Source organism: Syzygium oleosum, unplaced genomic scaffold (assembly GCF_021117445.2).
Source record: "Syzygium oleosum isolate NSW1041296 unplaced genomic scaffold, Sole_v2.1 Sole_v2.09, whole genome shotgun sequence".
Lineage (NCBI taxonomy): Eukaryota > Viridiplantae > Streptophyta > Magnoliopsida > Myrtales > Myrtaceae > Syzygium > Syzygium oleosum.
The window spans coordinates 8,209,840-8,230,661 of NW_026607493.1; the positions used below are offsets into that span (position 1 = coordinate 8,209,840).

At 41.0% G+C, this 20,822-nt stretch overlaps 3 protein-coding genes and 1 long non-coding RNA gene across 6 annotated transcripts; 2 read left to right on the forward strand and 2 right to left on the reverse strand.

Annotated features, from left to right (window-relative positions):
• The first annotated feature begins 1,167 nt into the window (after positions 1 to 1,167).
• On the forward strand, positions 1,168 to 3,834 carry LOC115692381 (pyruvate decarboxylase 1-like). The gene is made up of 5 exons (XM_030619220.2): positions 1,168 to 1,812; positions 2,035 to 2,849; positions 2,958 to 3,075; positions 3,359 to 3,547; positions 3,655 to 3,834. Exons 1-5 carry the CDS (start codon positions 1,171 to 1,173, stop codon positions 3,832 to 3,834), a joined length of 1,944 nt encoding a protein of 647 aa, XP_030475080.2. The 5' UTR covers positions 1,168 to 1,170.
• Positions 3,835 to 5,923: 2,089 nt separating this feature from the next.
• On the forward strand, positions 5,924 to 11,944 carry LOC115690654 (BAG family molecular chaperone regulator 4). The gene is made up of 4 exons (XM_030617088.2): positions 5,924 to 6,406; positions 8,112 to 8,368; positions 8,478 to 8,624; positions 11,487 to 11,944. Exons 1-4 carry the CDS (start codon positions 6,184 to 6,186, stop codon positions 11,682 to 11,684), a joined length of 825 nt encoding a protein of 274 aa, XP_030472948.2. The 5' UTR covers positions 5,924 to 6,183; the 3' UTR covers positions 11,685 to 11,944.
• Positions 11,593 to 12,389, reverse strand: LOC130139014 (uncharacterized). The gene is made up of 2 exons (XR_008817255.1): positions 12,280 to 12,389; positions 11,593 to 12,151 (listed from the first exon to the last, which is right to left on the reverse strand). It is a non-coding gene; the product is annotated as an uncharacterized LOC130139014 (long non-coding RNA).
• Positions 12,390 to 17,220: 4,831 nt separating this feature from the next.
• LOC115690626 (uncharacterized) lies at positions 17,221 to 20,157 on the reverse strand. 3 transcript variants are annotated; one of them, XM_030617059.2, is made up of 6 exons: positions 20,071 to 20,157; positions 19,546 to 19,857; positions 19,231 to 19,307; positions 19,003 to 19,039; positions 18,793 to 18,901; positions 17,221 to 17,923 (listed from the first exon to the last, which is right to left on the reverse strand). In XM_030617059.2, the coding sequence occupies exons 2-6, from the start codon at positions 19,835 to 19,837 to the stop codon at positions 17,344 to 17,346; spliced, it is 1,095 nt and encodes a 364-aa protein (XP_030472919.1). In that variant the 5' UTR covers positions 19,838 to 19,857; positions 20,071 to 20,157; the 3' UTR covers positions 17,221 to 17,343. The 3 variants fall into 3 exon arrangements, with proteins under 3 accessions (XP_030472919.1, XP_056170750.1, XP_030472903.1); XM_056314775.1 differs by having other exon boundaries at positions 20,011 to 20,149; XM_030617043.2 differs by having other exon boundaries at positions 19,546 to 19,916; positions 20,071 to 20,141.
• Between the last annotated feature and the right edge of the window lie 665 nt (positions 20,158 to 20,822).

A 20,822-nucleotide genomic window follows, 5' to 3' on the forward strand; every position in this document is an offset into this window, starting at 1 on the left:
CAAAAAGAAGAAGAAGAAGATTCTATCATTTCCCGAAAAAAGCCTAGGACTGGCCTGGAATCACCAGCTGAGGAGTTCTCATGTTGGCTTAGGAACCTAAAACTCATAGGTGATTTATTGGGTTCTTGATTCTAGCCACGAATTAAACCACTTAAGAACTGATTATCCTAAATAATGGATATCACAATTAGGTAAATTTATGGTGAAGTCGAAGGTAATTTTAGGTTTATCGATTAAGTGCACCTATTGCATTTATTGCCCTTAGATCATATCTGAGGGGGATCAGATCGTCTACCCTATTGGTGTATTCGTTTAGCGTCCCATCTATCAAAACCATCAGTGTAGATATCAATTAGAACGGTGAATTTTATTGCTATTCTATCATTGCTAACACTCATTGAATCACCAATAAGGGAAACAAGTAGGGTAGAGAGGATCCAAGGGCTGTAGTTTCGCAGGGTGCACTCGATCGACTCACATGAAAAAGTCCTCACGACACCATGCTACTTGTACATATAGGTCGGCTCAAATTTAGATTTCCCACAATTAGGGGTGAACAGTTTTGGGTTCGTCTAGAAACCACAACTTACCCGTTGGAACAAATTTATCATTTTTTGAAACTTGAAACCTACCCTATTGGAGGTTCAGGTTATAGGGTCTACCCATGTTTGCATGTATTATTAATTGAACGATTACAATGAATTATTGCATTTAATGACCATCACTTGCTGCTATAATAAACTAACCACAACTTATATTTAGATACACACAAAATATAAAGCATTAACAAAGTAAAGGTCTCAATCATAAAATAGAAGCTCATATTAGTGGTTCTAGATTATATATTCATCATCGGATGCCATGAAATATCGCAGGATCATGCGAAAATATAGATCAAGAAAAACACAAAAACTTTTACCGTGTTCTTGGTTCTAGGTTCCATCTATCTAGAACTTGGAACTTACTCATCGAAACAGATTCCTCAAATTTTTGGAACTTGAAATCTAACCTTCATATTCTGAAACCTGGAATCCACCCGTCGAAATAAGTTCCGGTTCTAAGTTTTACATGGAACTATGCTCATCCCTACCGCCCATGAGTTCTTTAGTTACTACGGATCTTGTTCCTTTGAAATAGAATCTCACATCCCTCTTACAAACTTGCGCCAAGATGGCAATGTCATCGTTAACACCGCCTTGTTTCCTCTCGATCACATCCTCGAGCCAACGCCACCGGAAAACCGCCCACCTTACTCCGAAGTCAGCAAAAATTCATAGTGCAACAAACCTGGACGACAATATTGGCTCGCTCGAGACGTGCAAGCCCCCATGCAACCGCGTGAGCAGCCCTCCCAATGTCGTCGCCTCCGTCATCCAGCCCTCCCACTCCACCATGGCCCTTGGCCCCTCAAAGGCCACCCTTGGCCGCCATCTGGCGCGCCGGCTCGTTCAGATCGGCGTGGACGACGTGTTCTCCGTCCCGGGGGACTTCAACCTAACGCTCCTCGATCACCTCCTCGCTGAGCCGGGCCTCAACCTCATCGGCTGCTGCAACGAGCTGAACGCTGGATACGCAGCCGATGGCTACGCGCGGTCCCGGGGTGTGGGCGCCTGTGTGGTGACGTTCACCGTCGGCGGGCTCAGCATCGTGAACGCGATAGCCGGTGCGTACAGCGAGAACCTGCCGCTCATCTGCATTGTCGGTGGGCCCAACTCCAACGACTACGGCAGCAACCGGGTCCTCCATCACACCATCGGCTTGCCCGATTTCACCCAAGAACTGCGGTGTTTTCAGACTCTCACTTGCCATCAGGTTCGTTCGCAGGAATCAAGCACTTGGGCACTCACATTGCCCATGCTCTTCTTTTTCTTTCCTCGTGCTGTGTTTTCCTTACAAATCGCTGCACTCAATTTCAGTTTTTAGTGGGTCCATTATCGTTTTGAGGGGTCAGGGCAGATTGCATTGTTCAGAGGGTTGAATATGTTCTTCGTCAACGTGAATAATATTTAAACTTCTTTTTCTTTAACTCTATAGGCGGTGGTGAATAACCTTGAAGATGCACATGAACAAATCGACACTGCAATCTTTACGGCTCTGAAAGAGAGCAAGCCTGTGTACATCAGCATCAGCTGCAACTTAGCTGCGATCCCTCACCCTACTTTCAGCCGCAAGCCCATCCCCTTTTCGATCTCTCCCACGTTGAGCAATCAAATGGTTTTGGAGGCCGCGGTGGAGGCGGCCGCCGAGTTCCTGAACAAGGCGGTGAAGCCCATCATGGTCGGCGGGCCCAATCTCCGCGTTGCGAAGGCATGTGACGCCTTTGTCAAACTGGCTGATGTCTGCGGTTACGCCCTCGCGGTGATGCCCTCTGCCAAAGGTCTCGTCCCTGAGCACCACCCCCGCTTCATCGGGACGTACTGGGGTATGGTGAGCACCGCGTTCTGCGCGGAGATCGTGGAGTCTGCCGATGCGTACTTGTTCGCAGGGCCCATCTTCAATGACCTTAGCTCTGTTGGGCACTCTCTCCTTATCAAGAAGGAGAAGGCGATCATAGTGCAGCCCGATCGGGTCGTGATCGCGAACGGCCCCTCGTTCGGGTTTGTCCGGATGAATGATTTCCTAGAGACACTTGCCAAGCGACTTAACCGAAACACAACGGCTTATGAGAACTACAACCGAATGTACGTTCCTGAGGGGCGTCCTCCCAAACGTGAGCCTAAGGAGCCACTGAGGGTCAATGTTCTGTTCCAACATATTCAGAACATGCTGTCGAGCAAAACTACTGTGATCGCCGAGGCAGGAGATCTTTGGTTCAACTGCCAGAAACTTAAATTGCCCAAGGGTTGTGGGTAAGCAAAGCAAGCATTCTTTCGCTATGATACTTCAAGTCTTCAACGTGTTATATCAGAATGTTATATTACTAGCTAAATGGCTTTCAATGTGTCTGTGTTTTGCAGTTGCGAGCATCAAATGCAGTATGCATCAATTGGTTGGTCCGTCGGAGTGACTCTTGGATACGCTGCGGGTGCGCCTAATAAGCGGGTGGTCACTTGCATTGGCGACGGGAGCTTCCAGGTATAATACCGCTTTCCTAGTCATTGTGGTGGTTGTTCATGTTCAGCCAAGGTTTGAGATATCTTCTCTTCGGAAGTTATTGATAGAAAGCTTTATCTAGTTCAAATTTTGAAGACATTCTTCACATGATCATCATCTACTATAATGAATCGATACTCCTTTTGCTTTACCGTCGATCCACAGAAACCATGTAGTTAATTGGCTGATGGGGTCAGGGACCATTTGTACAACCTGCAATACCATTATTCGGTACGCTGACTTTCATTATTTTGATGTCGAATAGATGACTGCACAGGATGTCTCGACGATGCTGCGATGCGGACAGAAGAGCATCATCTTCCTGATAAACAACGGCGGATACACCACCGAGGCCGGGATTCACGATGGACCCTACAACGTAATCAAGAACTGGAACTACACTGGCTTGGTTGATGCTATCCACAACGGGGAGGGCAAGTGCTGGACAACGAAGGTGATGGAGCTTGTTATTATACCACTCAGACTCCATTTCCCGTGCCACATCGGCCTGTCGGGAGATCATGGAAAGAAAAAAAAGACCTCATTGCTCTTGTCTTGCAGGTCTGCTGCGAGGAGGAACTCGCGGAGGCGATTGAGACCGCGACCGGGCCCGAGAAAGATTGCTTGTGCTTCATCGAGGTGATTGTGCACAGGGACGACACGAGCAAAGAGTTGCTGCAGTTCGGCTCCAGAGTCGCAGCTGCCAATAGCCGCGCGCACATTCCTCGCGGCACCATTTGATCTCCTTCTATGCTTGCCCTGGAAATTGCCGTATTGTTTATTAGCAAGGCGTTTGCACATTTTCCAGTTAGTAATGTTATTTTCATGATGCGAGTTTGGTTCTTCAGAGTACGTTTTATACTCTCTTGGCATTAATTGCTGAAAAATCAGAGAAAAGAGAAAAAAATAAGAGAAAATAAAATTGTTTGGATGAAAATGCCATTGACCACCTAGAATATTTAGTTGGCAGGCGACCGGCGAGGTAAGGCCCTTATACAAAATCATCATGGCTACTTCAAATCCTTATTTGAGAATAACATAACCACTTTAGGATCTTATTTGATACAAAATTCAATTCATGCCTTTATTAGAGAAAATGAGAGTATTTCAGGTTTTTATTTGAAATTTTTCCTAGAAAATGGTGTGTGACCCAGTAACAAAAAGCGAAAAAAACAAAAGAAGTGAAGAGATGGGGAACAGTGCGAATGGCTGGATAAAATTACCGCATGAACCACTTCCTTTCTAAGGTTAATACTATAAAAACCCATAAATTGGTACACTTGTAATAATTTTACCCTTTGCTAGAATTGCTTGATTGGATGACACGTAACAGTTGACAGGCGTATTAGTTCAGAGTTTTTCCCCTTTGTTTGTTACAAGTTTATCAATTCGTGATTTTTCGTGGTATTAATCTAATTTAACGGAAGGTAAATTTGTTATAAGTGTTTTAGTCTGGGGTTTTTATGGTCAAAAAATTAGTTTGGAAGTAAATTTATCACATATGTACCAATTTGAGATTTTTTATGTTATTAACCCTTCTTTCTATGCTAGAAGATTGCCCCCGCCATGCACAAGGCAATATATGTTAAAGTAAGCAACGTTGTATTAACTATTTTCATTAACAAAGAATGTCCAAAGAAGCAAAACATAAGGTACCAAAACATCGAGAGAACTCGTATGGTACTTTTTCTACTTTCAAGAAGTCTCCGAAGACTTCAATGATCTTCCAATCGAGTTGTGTTAACGGCAATCGCGTCATGATCAGCGGAATCGGATAAATAAATTGGGCCAGTGCCCCGGAGCGGAGGGCGCCGTGCCGGGCACGGCCCCTTGTTCGCGTTGGGCCCGGCATGGCCGGTGTTTAGGTGGAACACTTCTTAAAAGAATTCATGTACCGATGAGGCTATAGTCTAATAGATGCCATTTTTTTGTCTACTACAGAAAGGCAAATGCATCAGTATTCTCGCGCACAAGAATGACGAATATGAATTCAAATCCCCAGACTCCTTGCTTAATTTTGTTTTCAAAATTTTTCTTGGCAAAATGTTGTGAAAAAAAGAAGAAGCCACGAATGCAATAAAATAAATATTACAACAGGTGCTCGTTGCAAATTATTTTTATTGTAACGAATAAGTTAACGTAACCAACCCCAGTGGCCACCCTTCCTTTCTTGGGAAGGAGGAAGTGGGTAATTCGATTCTCCACGTTCTCAAAAGGGGTTAGAGGCGGGACGTTTAGTTTCAAATATGAGTTTCGATTCTCACTCTCTTAAAAAAAACGCATGTAAAAAATCCGAGAATTAACATAATATATGAAAAAACCCACGTTGAGGAAGGGTGTGCGTTCTGGACCTTGTGTCTTTGGTATAGAAGAATAATTCTAGATTTTATTTACGAAATATAATCAAAATCTAAAGCTTTTAATTGCAAAAAAAAATCAATTTTATTTATTTATTTAGAGATAAGTGCATTAAAAGTCTTAAAATTTATTACAATTGAGCCCTTAAAATTTCAAAAAGTGCAATTAAGTACTAAAACTTGTCAACAAGTGTAATCAAGTCTTGAAACTTTCAAAAAGCACAATCAAATCCTAAAACTTGTCAAATTGGTTCAATCATGCCGCGCCGTCGATTGCACTCTTTGAAAGTTTCAAAACTCGATTGTACTCTCGTGACAAGTTTTAGGAGTCGACTGCATTTCCTGAAAGTACTCTCGTAACAAGTTTTAACACTTCGAGCGCGCGTAATCCCTAATTTTTTTAATATTTATTTTCTTATTTAAAATTTGGTCGTATTTCGAAAAAAAACCCCTCCTCGTTGTGTTTTGTCTACTCACCATTGTCTTTGACCTTTGGAAGGAAGGAGCTGCTTCTGGGGTCTTGGGGTTAACCTCTGTCATCATCATCGTCGTACTTAAACGAGCGTGCGCTCTGTCGATAGGCCGAACCTACCCTGTTCCCTCGCTTCAGTGGCCTTTGCTTTCGCAGCAATCTTGATTGCGCCTGCTCCTTGTTCAACTCCGGAAAGACAGTCCCCAGAAGAAGAAGAAGAAGAAGAAAATTTGAACTCACGGGGAGGATATCGAAGCGGGAATGAAGTCGGGTCGGCCTCGGAGAGAAGCGGCGGAGGTGGGTCCGGAGAAGAACAAGAACGAGGTAGATTGGGAGATGAGGCCGTGCGGCATGCTCGTGCAGAGAAGGGAGGAGGACGACGCCGCTTGCAATGGGGCCGGCGGAAATGGGCCGACGATCAAGATCAACGTATCGTATGGCTCGTCCCAGCACGAGATCTTTGTGCCCTCTCGCTCTACCTTCGGTATTCATCTCTTCTCGCTTCGCGGTTTTCCCCTTCTTTTGTTTTGTTATTCTTTTGCTCTATCTGGGTGTGGTTCTTGAGACTCGAATTTCTTGATTTTTTCGGTTCTGTTTTCAAATTCTTGGCAATGCTGTAGTGATTTACTAATGATATGTGAGTGTTAGGTTTTGGGTTATTTCGGGTGTTCTGCTGTAGTGATGTTTGTCCAAATGTTTGCCTAAGTAGTCAATGCGGGAGTTCAGCTTTCATGTGCTTTTTGCTTTGTAGGTTTTGTTGTGTCTGGTGCCTGTAATCGGTTCTATATCAGAGTTCTCTCGTTCTTGCTTATGTGCGTGTGTTATATAGTACATGGGCAATTTTGTATGGTTAATGCTTCCCTTTCTTTCTTGTGGCTGCTCAAATTGTGTTTTACTGGCGTAATGTATGTGAAAATTGATAGGATGAGCTGGCCCATTAGACTGGGCCAAATGTACAAGTCAGATTTTCCACCACTGGCTTATGTGTATTCTTTCTATTAAAGAAGTTACGGTGGATTTGTTGAGAGGAACAATACAATCGCAACTGCGAGAGTGGAGGAAGAAAAATAGGAGAGATTGTAATTCCAACCTGTTTATGTTGTTACAGTCATGAGCCTGGGTTATGATTGAACTTATTACCTTTAGGATCCTAGGTTATTATTGATAGGCATCTTTACATGAGAAATCCCAATGCCTGTATGTCAAGTTCGTCATGGCAAGAAAAGTGAAGTCCTCTTTTCATACAGTAGATGATATATATGATCTTCTTACAATAAATCTTCCTTCAACTAGTATAATAATGGCTGAACATAGGACATTGGTGTCATCCGATGTGTGCCACTATTAAAGCACTCTCACGATCATTCTCAATAGAGTAGATATGTTTAGAGCTTTATTTTAGGAAAACCATATCTGCATGATCAATTTTACAACACTTGAAATCCCAATCCCTGTATTTCAAGTTCTTTAGTATTACAAAAGTGAAGTCCTCTTTGCGTATGGTAGTCAATATATGATAGGAAAAATTCACCTTTTCTTCCTTGTACTTTCTCGCCTATTCTAATCAAGTCCCTGTACTTTTAATTTATCTAATATAATGAATCTACTTTCACAAATTTTCTAATCAAGTCTCTCTGACACAAAATCCCATTAAATTTAGTTGATGTGAATGTCGGACAATGCCAAAGTATGATGTGCATAAAATATGCGGATTCCCACATGGACGTGTGGAAAAATTAGCCAATGATGTGAATAAAGTTAAGTCAATACGGACACCCACATGGACATCCACATTGAAAAAAATTTATCCATATCATATCATGACGTTGTTCGACGGCCACATCAGCTGAATTTGGTTGGATTTGGTGTTGGACGGACTTAATTTGGCAAATTGAAGGTCAAGAGACTTGATTAGAAAGAACTTGAAAGTACAAGAACAAAAGGTAGAATTTTGCCTACATGATATCTTGAACTTAATGTTCGTTCAAGTAGTATAATAATAGCTGAACATGGGACATTGGTGTCGTTCCATGTGTTCCACTGTTATAGCACTCTCATAATCCTCTCTACTGAGTAGGTGCTGTTGGAGGTTTATCTTGGGAAAACTATATCTGCGTATCCAATTTGCAACATTCATTCGCTCCTACTTTTATGCCTCAACTTATGCTCCAGTTGGCTCTTCAATGCAGGGGAAATGAAACAAATTGTTGCTAACAGAATTGGCTTGGACCCTGTAGAGCAGAGACTTTTGTTTAGGGGTAAAGAGCAGGAGGATGAAGAGTGTTTGCACCTTGCAGGCATAAAGGAAAACTCCAAGGTTGTGGTTTTGGAGGATCCAGCTAGTAAAGAGAAGAACCTTGACCAATCCCAGGAGAGTGAAGAGGTCTCCATAGCATCTGAAGCTGTTGCTGGCGTCAGAGCAGAAGTTGATAAACTCTCTAAAAGGGTAACTTCTCCCACCTTTGTAATTGCTTGCTTTGTCCTTTTCTTGGTTGATTAGTCTAGCCGCTTGGCTAATTAAGTGGAGATTCAGTTGATGTTTTTGGTAATTTCAGGTAGCTGAGCTTGAAGTGCTTGTGCATGATGGCACAAAAGTAGAAGAGAAGAAATTTGTGGAGCCTACAGAGTTGCTCATGAGGCAGTTGCTGAAATTGGATGGTATTGAGGCTCAAGGAGAGGCTAGGGTGCAGAGGAAGGCTGAGGTTTGTATCAATGAATTGTTGGTTTAGAGGTTCATGCCTTTAAAATTTGCTTCTGTACCAGGATAGAGCATCGAGTTGCATGGAAACCATGTTGATGATAGTCTTCTGCAAGCAATACTAGTATAATCACTAAATCTGACATGCAGTGTTTTTCACATCAAGTGTGAAAACTAAATTGTGTAATAGATTACCTTGGACTGTTTAAGCATGCCTTAATTTTTTACTGCACCAAGTGATTAATATTTCTATGAGCAAATTGCAGCTGTGAAGTGGTAGAAATTACTTGGAAGCATAGGTATAGGGATGTTAGGCCCTGCTTCATGTTCAGTTCTGTTCACAGGGATAGTCACAGAGCTTTATTTGCTTGGTGTCAATCAGGGAATTAACTGCTTGTTTTGTCCATATAGGGAATTGACATGTGAAAGAGGTAGTGTTGCTAAGAAGGGCATTTAAAAACTGAAAGAAAAAGAATCAGGATATTATATAGGGGTTCAATTAAAATTCTTGCTGTTTTCTTCATATTTTTATTTAGGAAGTCATTGTTTGTGGTGCATTTATTAGTTTACTCTTATAAGAGATAAAGTTCCAGGTAAATAGATGATATTGTGAAAAAAAGATGATATAGGGTTCTTGAGAAGGCATAGGGGCTGAAACTTACCGCTAACATATCACTTTTGGTGTATTTGATGGCCATACATGAATGTCAATGTGATAGATTTCCTTTAAGGATCATTAGTATCTTTGCAATTGAAACTAGACTTTTTTGAATTGAGAATTTAGTTAAATTAAAATCAGCAGTTTGACCTATGTGAATGGTGACATCAAGTGGATGTTTGAAAAAAAATATGTATTTGTGCTTGGCAAGCGAGCTTATACAGGAAAGAGATCTAAGAAGTACTGAGTAAAGGGATTGAATTTGTTTAGGTGTGGCTCTGTGGGTGTTTGGTGTTGCTTTTGCCTTTTACATAAATTTTTTTTCTTAGACTTTAGAATTTCAAATCACTCTGTTATTTAATGCAAAGCACCACAAATCTTTAAAAATACACAAATAACATCATTTTAAGTGACCTTAACTCTCATAATAAATTTTCTTATACTTTCGATTAATTTTTGTTTTTGGCTGGAAATTTCTGCTTCAAGCCAAACCAAAATTTCTTGTTCGTCCTTTTGTAAAAGGTGCTAGATGTCATTTCATAATATTTCAGTTGTTGGTCAATTGGGGAGGTAATTGTTTAGCTCTATAAGCTGTCAGCGATAAACTTTTTTTCTTGGGTTTTATTTAAGAGTGGGAGAGTCAACATTTGCGTATTTAACCTGAGTGGCTGTTAGAGTGCTTTTACCTGGGATTGTATGGTTGCATTAAATGAGTTGATTTTTGTTCTTCTATATGAGGGCCAAGAATTGTTAAATCATTGTAATGTCTAATCAAAGTTGCTATTTCTACTTGTAGTGTAGTGATTAGGCATGGACTTGCATTGCAACTTTTAACTGAAATATCTGCCATCTGGATATCCCATTTGAATTCATTCTCCTATTAAAAGAGCACGTCACCTGGTGTCATCACATCTGAATGATGCATCTTCTTGAAATGTCCTCGCCGACCTTCAGAAAGCCCCTTTCCTTTTCCTTTGTTTCCTTTGCCAGGATATTATTGTCTTTTCACCTTTTTTCTTCATAGTAGAAATCATAATGAAGTGGACCTGTTACTGGTTTGCCTTGTTATAGTTTGCCTCTTAATTTTATCATTTTGCATTCTCAAGCTACTGTAAAAGACGGAAAAAAAGTGGATAGGACAAGTGAGTAAAATGTTACTTGGGGTTTCCTGTTAATAAGTTTGTCTTCTCCCCGACGAGGAGGCTTGATTATCCACCTCTCTCTCTTTTCCCCTAGTCAATAAAAAGTAATGAGGAGACTTGAAGTAAGATGGACTTTACACCATGTAGTATTCTTAACCTAAAAAGCTTTTAAATTTCATATTAGTAGTTTCAATGTTATCTGTGTTGCTGTGCTGACATACCTTGCTTGCTCCCCTGGGGTTCCGATGGGTTTGAGGGAGCACACATGGATGCTGGATGGTTTAAGCTGATGTGGAAATAAATGTCCTCCTTTCTTAATCTGTGCAGGATTTCATCATGCTTCTAATAACTTAATTGCTCTTGCAGGTTGTTGTTTTGTGTAATATTCTCCCAAGTCATTTTATCTTAACAATTATGAAGTGTTTGGATGGGGAACCGGCTGAAATGTTTAGCTATTCTATAGTGATAGAGTAGAGGGGTTGCTGACTAAGGATAGAGATAAGATAGCCAAAATGCGCTATTATTCTCAATTATCTCCACCACTGTTGCTGCTGCATGTCGCCATCGATGGTGGTTGTCAACGTGAGGTCACTTGTGGTGGTGTGGTCGATTGCCAAAGGTGGGTTGGCACTTGCCAGCGAGGGGTGGCAGCAATGGTAGCTTGCCAGTGGGCAGTGGAAGGTAGTCGCTGGTCACTGATGGAGGTGGGGTGGTGGTTGCAGGTGGGAGTCCCACCACCAGGTTTGGAGAGGGAGGGGTTTTCGTGAATATCATAGTTTATCTAGTATAACAGGTGCATAATTGCTCTCAAGTGGCCCCATTAGGCAATAGCTGTTACAATTTTGAATATGGTGCAATATCTGCTGCATAGTAGCTATTCTTGCAAATAAACTACTTAATTTGAGATCGACATGTACTATATTAAACGTTAAGGTGAACAAATGTGGAGTTAATGTCCTGTATTCATGCATTGTGCTTTCAAGGCTGTGCTAGCATTTGTCTGACTTGCATTCATTGTGCTTTCAATGACAATTGCCTCTTTTCTGACTTCAATTTCCTTGGACAGGTGTGTCGGGTGCAGGGTCTAGTGGATCAATTGGACAGTTTGAAGGCAAGAAATGTCAATCCATTTAGCGACAGAAGTAATGCGGTTTCCATAACAACGAATTGGCAGACATTCAAGTCAGGAGTAGGAAGCTTGAATGCCCCTCCTCCCGTGTCATCTTCAACAGAAGTTACTTGTGATTGGGAGCAGTTCGATTAAGATATCCTTGTTGGTTAATGCAACGAAGGGGAGCCGAAGTTATACTGCGTGTACAACCATCTGAATTAGTTTTAGACTTTTAGTTTAATTACGTTTCTTTTTTGGGGTGTTTTGAGTTGCTCCTTTTGTGGTGGTGTCTTTATACTTAAAAAAGCAAACTCTCTCTGCTGGATCAATGATTGGGATCTGCACAATATGTTTGTAAATTTATGATATTTGTACTTATTTAGCGTAGTTAATAGATTATTCGTTTTTCACTATTTGTGTTACATTCCTTGCACACTGACTTAAGTATATTGCTTGCTGCTAGCGTGATCTTATTCTATCTAGGGTTTTTGCTGCATCACTGTTTGGTGGAGGCATGGGTTGATTATCTTGGAGCTGCATTAGATTAAGCCTGATTATATAACCTTCCTCTGACATTGTCCAGGAGCTTCAACACCCTATCGACTGAGTCAATGCTTGGACTTACCTAGTACTCCGACCTTTACGGGCTTGCAGGTGGAAGAGCACACCCCAGCTAAGTTCGTACAAGATGCCCATCACGTCACAGGTGAATTTCATGAACTGCAAAAGGAAAATGTTTATTCTTAACGGTATTAACAACAATGGCCATGGGCTGGAAGGTTGAGATGTTGCTCTGGTTTATTCTTACGAGCGTGCCAGGGGAAAGCTAATGGTGTATTGACAGGTCAATGAGAGCGGCCAAGTCCTATTTTTGCTCCGGAAGGGGACAAACAAGCTCCTGACGACAGCGTGACCCATACCAAGTTTCGTTGTCCTCCCCGAGTCACAGCTTCAGGTCGTTGCGTCTAATGTTTCAATGAACCACGGGAATTTACAGCTGTTATAGGTGCATATTTTCCCATTGAGACCTTAATTTACGGGTTGATGCACGGGTAACTGCATCAGCAGCATCAAGAGAACATTGGTTCTAGACGAAAGAATAGGCCGGATACTTTTGAATTGCTGTGTGCTGGATTCTCATCTCAGACCCATTTAAACGTACGGTTCGTTCATGGAGGCTTGATCTTTGCCATCTCTGGAAGAGGATAGACTGCTTTCCATTGCCGGTATTTCTTAAGCTTTACTGATGGGTCATGCCATGCACTTAGGCTAGTGCGACAACTTACTGAACTGCGATGAAGCACTGCTTCGGATCTTCTTTGACTGCAAGCCATAGCTAAACCTGGTTTCCCGTGCTTCAAACATGCATGTATCACTTTGGAGCATGACTGATATGCTCTAATGTATAATTTGGAGAGAAAATTCAAATCTAAAGTTTAGTGTGCATGTCAGTGTGAGATGGCAGTAATCTGTCGTTGGAAGTTCCATATTTAATTGATGGTGTTCGGACCATATCATATGAACTCAGACGCAAAGGTGGACCGTAATCGAGTGAATTGCTTAACTTTGTCGATTTGGAGGCTCGATCTAGATTCTAGAGTTTGACAACGCCGTTGTATTCGAATAGTTCCACGGGCACCGGGGACAAGGATTTTGGGTGCGTTGGGAGAGAATTTCCAAAGTCTTTTGGGCCTCCAAAGGCCCATGTGCCAAAATTGAGGCATTTGGTAACATAATTTCGAATACCCTTGAGCAAAAGCGAGCATTTCCAATGAATTCTAATCTAATGAAACTCCCTTTTAATATTAGCTTTTAGCATTTTCAAAAATGCTACTTCAGGGGTGTGAATTTTTTTCCTTAATTTTGCTCTTATTAATATTTTCGTATTCTTGCCTTGCCCTCCAATGTTCATAGTCTCTCTTTCACTAACATGGTAGCTCCGTACGTGTCTAGGTCGTTGGCCTCTGGTCGACGGTCATCCAGGGTTGGCGGTCAACGGTTTCGGCTGTCTCAAGTGAGATCTGGAGGGTTGTTGGTCTGTCTCAAGTCAAGGGTCGTTGAGGGTTGCGCGAGCTAGCTAAGGGTTGCCCAACGAGGTTCACCGAGGGTCGCCGAGGGTCACTCGGTCGATGCTCACGTGAGGCTCTTTGATGCTCGCCTCTAGCTTCTAGCTTGCATGAGGCTCGCCAGATCCACATGAGTTTTGGCCTTTCTCTCTATTTTTTTTTACTTTAAATTTGCTTAACAAAAGATGCATCAAAAGCCAATTATTCAACCGCTGTTTGTTTTAGACAGATACATCTTGAGTCGAAGAACTTTGGGAAAATGCAGCTCTCCCAAGAGTCCTTGTGGAAAAGTTACATGGTTTTCAAGCCTTTTCATGGTTGATTGCATCTTATCTAGGGGTGGGTGGCTCCAGGTTCCACTTGAAACCTGAAACCTACCCATGGGAACGTGTTCATCATTTTTTGAAATCTGGAACTTATCCTATATATCTTGGAACCTAGAACTTATTCTGTCACATGTTCCAGGGTCGGTTTCAGAGTCTATCTAGGTTTCACGTGTATTATTAATTGAATAATTGTAATGAATCATCACTTTTAATGACCACCACTTGCTGCTATGATCCACTGATCATAACTTATATTTAGACACACAAAGAATATGAAACATTAACAATTCATAAAATGAAAGCTCAAACTAGTAGTTTCATATTATACACTCATCATCTAACACCATGGAATACCGCAAGATCACACGAAGACATAAACCAAGAAAAAACATAAAAAACTTGTTTAGGGTTTCAGGTTCCACCTACTTAGAACCTGGAATTTATCCATCGAAACAGGTTCCTCAATTTTTGAAACCTGGAACCTACCCTACATACCTTGAAACCTGGAACCTATAGGTTTCCACTAGTCAAGTTTCAGGTTCTACCCTGAAACCATGCTCACCCCTAATCTTATCTAGACTTACATATTTCTCGAAGTTAGAAGAAACAAATTAAGAATTGCTCGATCATCTTTCACTTGAATGAATGTAACATTACTAGCTAGACTTTCTACTTTTCAAATCAAGTAGTTCCAAATAAAATAAAAAAAATAGTCAATCTTACATTACCAAAAAGAGTTACATGTTCTCTTTTGGATGCAACTCAATGCAGAATGGTTAGTCTTGTAGGCATAAATCTTAACACCAGTTTGTCTAACAATATTACCATAGTCGAGTTCAATGAAATACATATATTATTATAATTCAGGGGCACGAGCACGAAGGTCCGATTATTTGGAGGCCCAAGAAACATCCTGGGCCCGTTTGGTTCAACTTTTCAAATGCTATTTGGGGGAATGCAAATACCTTTAGGTTAAAGTCTCTTGGGGAAATGCAAGTGGCGTTTGGTAAAAAATCATTTGTAAAGCTATTTTGGCCTAAGTAGTGTTGGGTAATTTTTTTTTTGCAAAAGGGCTTTGGGAATTATCTTTTTTATTAAAAAATAAAACCTATCCTACCCTTTGCCGGAGCCGGTGAAGTCCTACCGCCGTCGGAGCCGGTGAAGGCCTACGGTTGCCGGTGAGCTAGATCTGGCGTCGGCGGTTGTCACCCGAGGTTGGGCGACCCCCGGCGAACTAGATCTGCCGCCGGCGGTTGTTGCCCGAGGCCAGGCGACCCTCGGCGAGGGTTGCGCAACCACCCAAGCGGCCATCGCCTGGGTCGCCTGGGCGGTCGTGCGACCTCAGGCGGTCGTCGCTTGGGTCATGCGACCTCGCCGGCCTGATCCAATGTCGGCCGCCCTCACCGGCCTCCCTCACCGGCCGCCCTCGCGAAGAAGATGAACAGTACCAAGAGTGGGCAAAATCGGAATAAGCCAAAATAAATGAGGGTAGTTTGGGGATAAAAAATTTGGGTTCAGCATTTTGGGAAGGGGCTTTCGAGGCCGAAAGCCCATTCCTAAAGCTGAACCAAACGGGCCCCTGTAAAATCCATAAATCGGTTAATGCATGCTTTGGGCCTATATAAGTGGCTCCGATTTAGAGCAGTTTGCATGCCGATAATGAGATTTGAACGAATGACCTTCATTTCGTAAATTGAAAATTTCCCAATCCCGTTGTCAATTCCGCCAATTGGGGTTGATAAAATATTCGTCAAGGAAGACTATTGTTGGGGGGAAAAGGGAATATATTCTTGTCACCTCATTTCACGCAATGCTGCATGCGTACAGAGAGAAGATATAAATAGGTATGTAAGGTTTGGCTTGACAATAATATGATTTTTTTATGTTTGGTTGGCAGTGACACTGATATCCTTTTTTGCTGTGTGAGAAAAGAAGACCACGTGACAACTTTGTCCCGACCTGCCAATAATCTCTGAAGGTTTTTTTAGGGTTGATGAAGAGTCCAGAGATGGCAAGAAGCCAAGAACCCAAGGACGCCTTCAATCATCAAATTGTCATTTGGCTTTTGGACTAAAGTCAACAAAACGAAACTTCATCTTAACAGAACAATAGACGAATGCGAGATATGCGTGGCTGTGATCGACTCGATCCATGATGATTGGGTCTATCCATAACTTGTTTCTTGTAATGATAGTTTTGTTTTGTGGATGTTGGTTTGTGAAAGACAAAAACCACTTAAAAACAGGGTAAAAACATACAAGCTAGAAAAGAAAATAGCATTTCAGCGAAAACCTCCAACCAGTGGATCCACTTCTAAGTCATTCCTATTATATCATTGGCATCATGCAAGTCGCTACAGGATGCATCAGGAGGTACACACGCACATACAGCTATATATATACATACATAGATACGTGCAAACACACACTGCATTCTTACATAGTTGTGTGCCAAACTGTCTGATTCTCAGTGGGTGAGTCGTACTTTAATATTACATCTCTCTTGACAAATTTATCTAGGTAATAGGGTTGGGGACAGAATATTGTTTTTCAAATCTAACTATAACTTGGCTGAAAAAAAAACTCAAAAAATAAATATCACGTGGAGTGGATGAAGCCTTAGTACCTATAAATCTTCCCATCTGTTTTTGCTGTAATTAATAATCCAGTCTCTAGCTAGTGTCCAACTTCTGAATCATGGACTTGCGGTTAATTACTATGATGGTTAACTGGCATCTAAAAGCTTACTTTCGACAGATCCACAGAACCTCTTTTTTGAGCTTGTCCTCGTGCTTCTCGTGTAGCCATGGTTATCTGGAAGCTGACCGATCTGATATTTTATGTCTGAAGAGTATCCAGATTTGTCTGTTTTTTTTTTTTTTTTTGCAATTTTTTTTGATGCCTCTGTACATATAAATGTAAATCATCCAAAGATACACGTTCCAGGACTATATTCTTATTCATTTGGTCTTCTACTCTAGCTAACTGTTCATTTCAAGTGTTCAACCAAGTGCATGAGTGTTTAATAGGGATAAGAGTGAACTTCACAGCTGAAATTTGATGCCTTTGAAGTATGTACTTTAGGTGTCTGGTTTGAACTGTTAATATTGGCTAAATTGCCTTCTGAATAATTTATGTGCATTGAACCAAGTGATTGTACTTGTTTAGAGAGCTAGTCAGGCATTTGCAGTGATCCTGCTAGATTATCCTCGCAAGACAACCCCGTGAGGAAGAAACGAAAGAAAAGAAAAGAAAGAAAAGAAAAGGATAAAACAGCTGGTTTATGTAGAGGAAATCAAGAGTAAAACTATATCACCTCAAATATATAGTCGCTAAAAGTACAAATTTATAGAGACAAACATGAGTTACTTCATCATTACTCCGGATAAGTACCTCGAGATCTCACTTAGAATGGTCTCATTCATAGAGTCAGATCAAGAGTACTTGCCCTTCCAATACCACGTTCTTTAATTTCATTACTTTCTTCATTCAATTTCCTATGTTTTGATGCTCTTGCAGAACATAGAGACAAAGACAAACTACTATCAACATCGTTCGCCTCCTCTGAACTCCCATGTCCCTCGTCATGGGCATGATTCACCTGAAGAGAGAGATTTAGGTCGATGTCGCGACCGTTGACCTTCCTCTTCATTTCAGAAGTGATACTCTTGTAGAAATTTCCATTTTCTCCACCTTCGGCTCGTTGTGCGATGCGCGGATGCTCAATTTGGCTCATTCTGCTTTCGATATTTTTCCAGGTTTCTTGATTGTGGGAATATATGTATGGATACTTGACTTCTTGTTGGTTGGTCCAGTTGGGTTGGCGGCTAAAGGAGGAAGCACCCAGCAAGAAATTAGACCAAATGCCATTTTTGCTGCCGAATAATTTCTCAGCAACTCTCCCATATAATCCGGGTCTGGTTTCGTCCCTTGAGCTCCAACCTGAGAAGGGATTGTTATGCATTTGGTATTCGCCAGCTCTCCAACAGGGATCTCCGTATCTTTTAGAAGTACAAAACAGACACATGATAGAGAGATCAGATTAGCAGAGAGGTCTTCATACATATACACATATAATTATCGAAGATTATATCGTTGATGTTTAGCTTAATTGAGAATAGATAATGAAGGAGCTTCATAATGTATGCAGTCAGTTGTCAAGAAATTTTCCATTAGTGGTGAAAATAGAACGATGTTATGTGCTTAAAGTATCTAATAAATAAATATTTAAATCTTTACAATAAGATTATCCCACTGCATTGCTTATTGAAAAGGAAAAATAGCAATGTTATATTTCGTTTAGCAAGTAGAAGAGCATTGAACCTCGACGCCTCTTTTTACTTGTCAATGAACAAGCATAACTCCACTCTAAACCCTTCCTTAACTTACTAAATCTAGAAAAGGTTACGTTTCATTCCACTTGATATGGTTAAGCATCTGAACTTCACTAAATAAGTGAGCATTTTCCCCAAAATTTTCAAAAGAATTTGTAAATGCCATTGTAAGAAAGTTACATTTTCATGAGTCTAGCGCATGCCCTTGCGTTGGTTGTTGTGCAAGGCACCCGCAATTCTAGGGGAGTTTTTCCTCAATCGAAGAGGTGCTTAAACTTGTAGGTTGAAGCACCATAATACTCGAATTAAAAATTGTTGGGGCTAAATTGATTAACAATTCCATTACCAATTTATGACAGTATTTTTCTCCCATACCAATGATCCAGGGATATAATCAGATTCAAACTTTTTTCTAACCAATATAAAATAAAAACTTCGAATACATGGATTAAACCTCGGTTTGATTTTAATAAATCTTAGATATTTAGAAGGAATGATGGTGGTAATTCCACATAAATGGAGATGGATTTGATTACCTGAAATTTGAAGTTTGGCCGCTAAATCCTTGAAGCATTGGCAGTTGACTGAGTTTATAGACATTATTGTTCTCACCACATCCCACAAGATGTCTATGATCCGCCAGCACTGAACAAGAAAAGCAGAAGTCAGGATATCCCAAAGAGGAGAAACCCTAATCTCGTCCCTCGCAATGAAAAGAAAGGACCATAGGTGAAATTGGATATTACCTTGACCGTTTTCATCCATCTTTTTGTTTCTATACATCTGATCAGACATTCAAAAGAGAAAGGTTAGAGAAAAATGAATTATCAAAGCAGGAATTGGAACTGAAACTGAATTGGCCAGGTAGGTAGCTGGAAAATGCACCTAAAACCTAATTGAACAAAGTTATGTGCATGTGAAGATCAAGACATATAACTTGATGATAAATCGAAGACCTGGGGAAAGAAAATAACCTGAAGATGACTCTTCACATGAGCAATGCTAAGGCCTTTCATGTTCATCAACTGAAGAACCAGCTTTGGTGTCGCTCCTATGAACGTAGGAAAAAATGGAAATTCAATTAGATCAATCCATTTACTAATCTATGTTTCAATACGGTACCAACGACGAGTTAAAAACATAAATCATCTTCATTTGGTAAAGGATTCGAAAGAAAAGAAAAACAATGACAAAATTACCGACAATTTTGCCTATGATTTGTCTACGTGTTGATTTAGCCAAAAAAAAGGAAAAAAAAAAAGACAGTAGGAAAAAGAAAAGAAACTCACTGTCTTGACCACCAAGCCTTTCGACAGCATGAATAAAGCGGAGGTGAAGCTCAGGTGTCCAGCGAAGCCTTGGCATCTTGGATCTGACATACGGACGCACCGACGGCTTCTTCTGATGATGACGACGACCATCATGACTCATCTCTTCCACGGTGCTGTTGCTGGAGCTCCCGCCGTTCGGGGCCTTACTTTCGTCTTCATTGTCATCGCTCTCGCCCTCCTCCTCATGCTGGTAGGATGACCGACACTCCACCGAACACTCCATACGGCTCTCTCCCTCTATCTCCTTCATCTTTCGGTCTTTGTGTGACCCTGTTCAAAGCCCGGAGTCAATCAGATCTCGAAACTGTTTCTTGCAGCATCGGTCATCGCTGCTTGGGAGCAGAAACACAAAAAGGAAGAGAAACCCTTCAATTCAACATGGAGAATTTTGGGAGGGACAAATATCTAGCTTCAAGAAATGACCTTGAAGATGAGCTTATTAGCTCTGTGAAGAAGAAGAAGAAGAAGAAGGGAGATGGAAACCCTAGAGTTTGTAGATCTTGACAGGGGGGAGATAGAAATGACCCTGTGTCGTCTCTCCCTTCATCTCTAGGGGCGAGTAAACAACTACTGACCTAAATAATTAATCGGAGACAAGACTTGATTTAGTACATATGAATGCATGCATATCGTTCATGTGCATGGGTGCATGGCATGGTGATGCGAGAAAATGCACAACCAGTAGGAAGAGTCCAAAGCTTTCAAAGCTCCAACTTTAGCATATGATAAGCATTTCTTAACAAGCCCACGCTATTAATAATTGGTTTGAGAATAGTGAATCCTCAATTCCATCTATACTATTCAGAAAAAAGAAACAAAATCAACCTTAAATTTATGTACTCTAAGTAGAAAATAAAAGGATTAATACCACGAAAAACCCTAAACTTGTACACTTGGGACAAATTTACCCAAAACTAATTTTTTGACCACAAAAAATCCCAAACTGGTACACCCGGGACAAATTTACCCTTCGTTAGTTTCCGTTAGATTTTACTGTCAAATTTCTGAATTGAATGACATGTGACAGTTGACGGGTGTACTAGTTTGGGGTTTTACCCTCCGTTTGTCACAAACATAATAGTTTGTGATTTTTCATGATGTTAATCTAATTTAACGAAGGGTAAATTTGTCACAAATGCACCATTTGGGGTTTTTGGTGGTCAAAAAATTAGTTTGAGGTAAATTTGCTATAGATATACTGGTTTTGGATTTTTGGTAATAAAAAAATTAATTTT

Excerpts from the sequence above, each read along its gene's own strand:
- LOC115690654 (XM_030617088.2), top strand. The coding sequence starts at position 6,184 with ATGAAGTCGGGTCGGCCTCGGAGAGAAGCGGCGGAGGTGGGTCCGGAG. Across the intron at positions 6,407-8,111 it reads GCCCTCTCGCTCTACCTTCG|GGGAAATGAAACAAATTGTT; the intron begins GTATTCATCTCT and ends TCTTCAATGCAG. Across the intron at positions 8,369-8,477 it reads TTGATAAACTCTCTAAAAGG|GTAGCTGAGCTTGAAGTGCT; the intron begins GTAACTTCTCCC and ends TGGTAATTTCAG.
- LOC115690626 (XM_030617059.2), bottom strand. The coding sequence starts at position 19,837 with ATGAAGGAGATAGAGGGAGAGAGCCGTATGGAGTGTTCGGTGGAGTGT. Across the intron at positions 19,040-19,230 it reads ATGTGAAGAGTCATCTTCAG|ATGTATAGAAACAAAAAGAT; the intron begins GTTATTTTCTTT and ends ATGTCTGATCAG. Across the intron at positions 17,924-18,792 it reads GGCCAAACTTCAAATTTCAG|ATACGGAGATCCCTGTTGGA; the intron begins GTAATCAAATCC and ends TACTTCTAAAAG.
- LOC115692381 (XM_030619220.2), top strand. The coding sequence starts at position 1,171 with ATGGCAATGTCATCGTTAACACCGCCTTGTTTCCTCTCGATCACATCC. Across the intron at positions 1,813-2,034 it reads AGACTCTCACTTGCCATCAG|GCGGTGGTGAATAACCTTGA; the intron begins GTTCGTTCGCAG and ends TTAACTCTATAG. Across the intron at positions 3,548-3,654 it reads GCAAGTGCTGGACAACGAAG|GTCTGCTGCGAGGAGGAACT; the intron begins GTGATGGAGCTT and ends CTTGTCTTGCAG.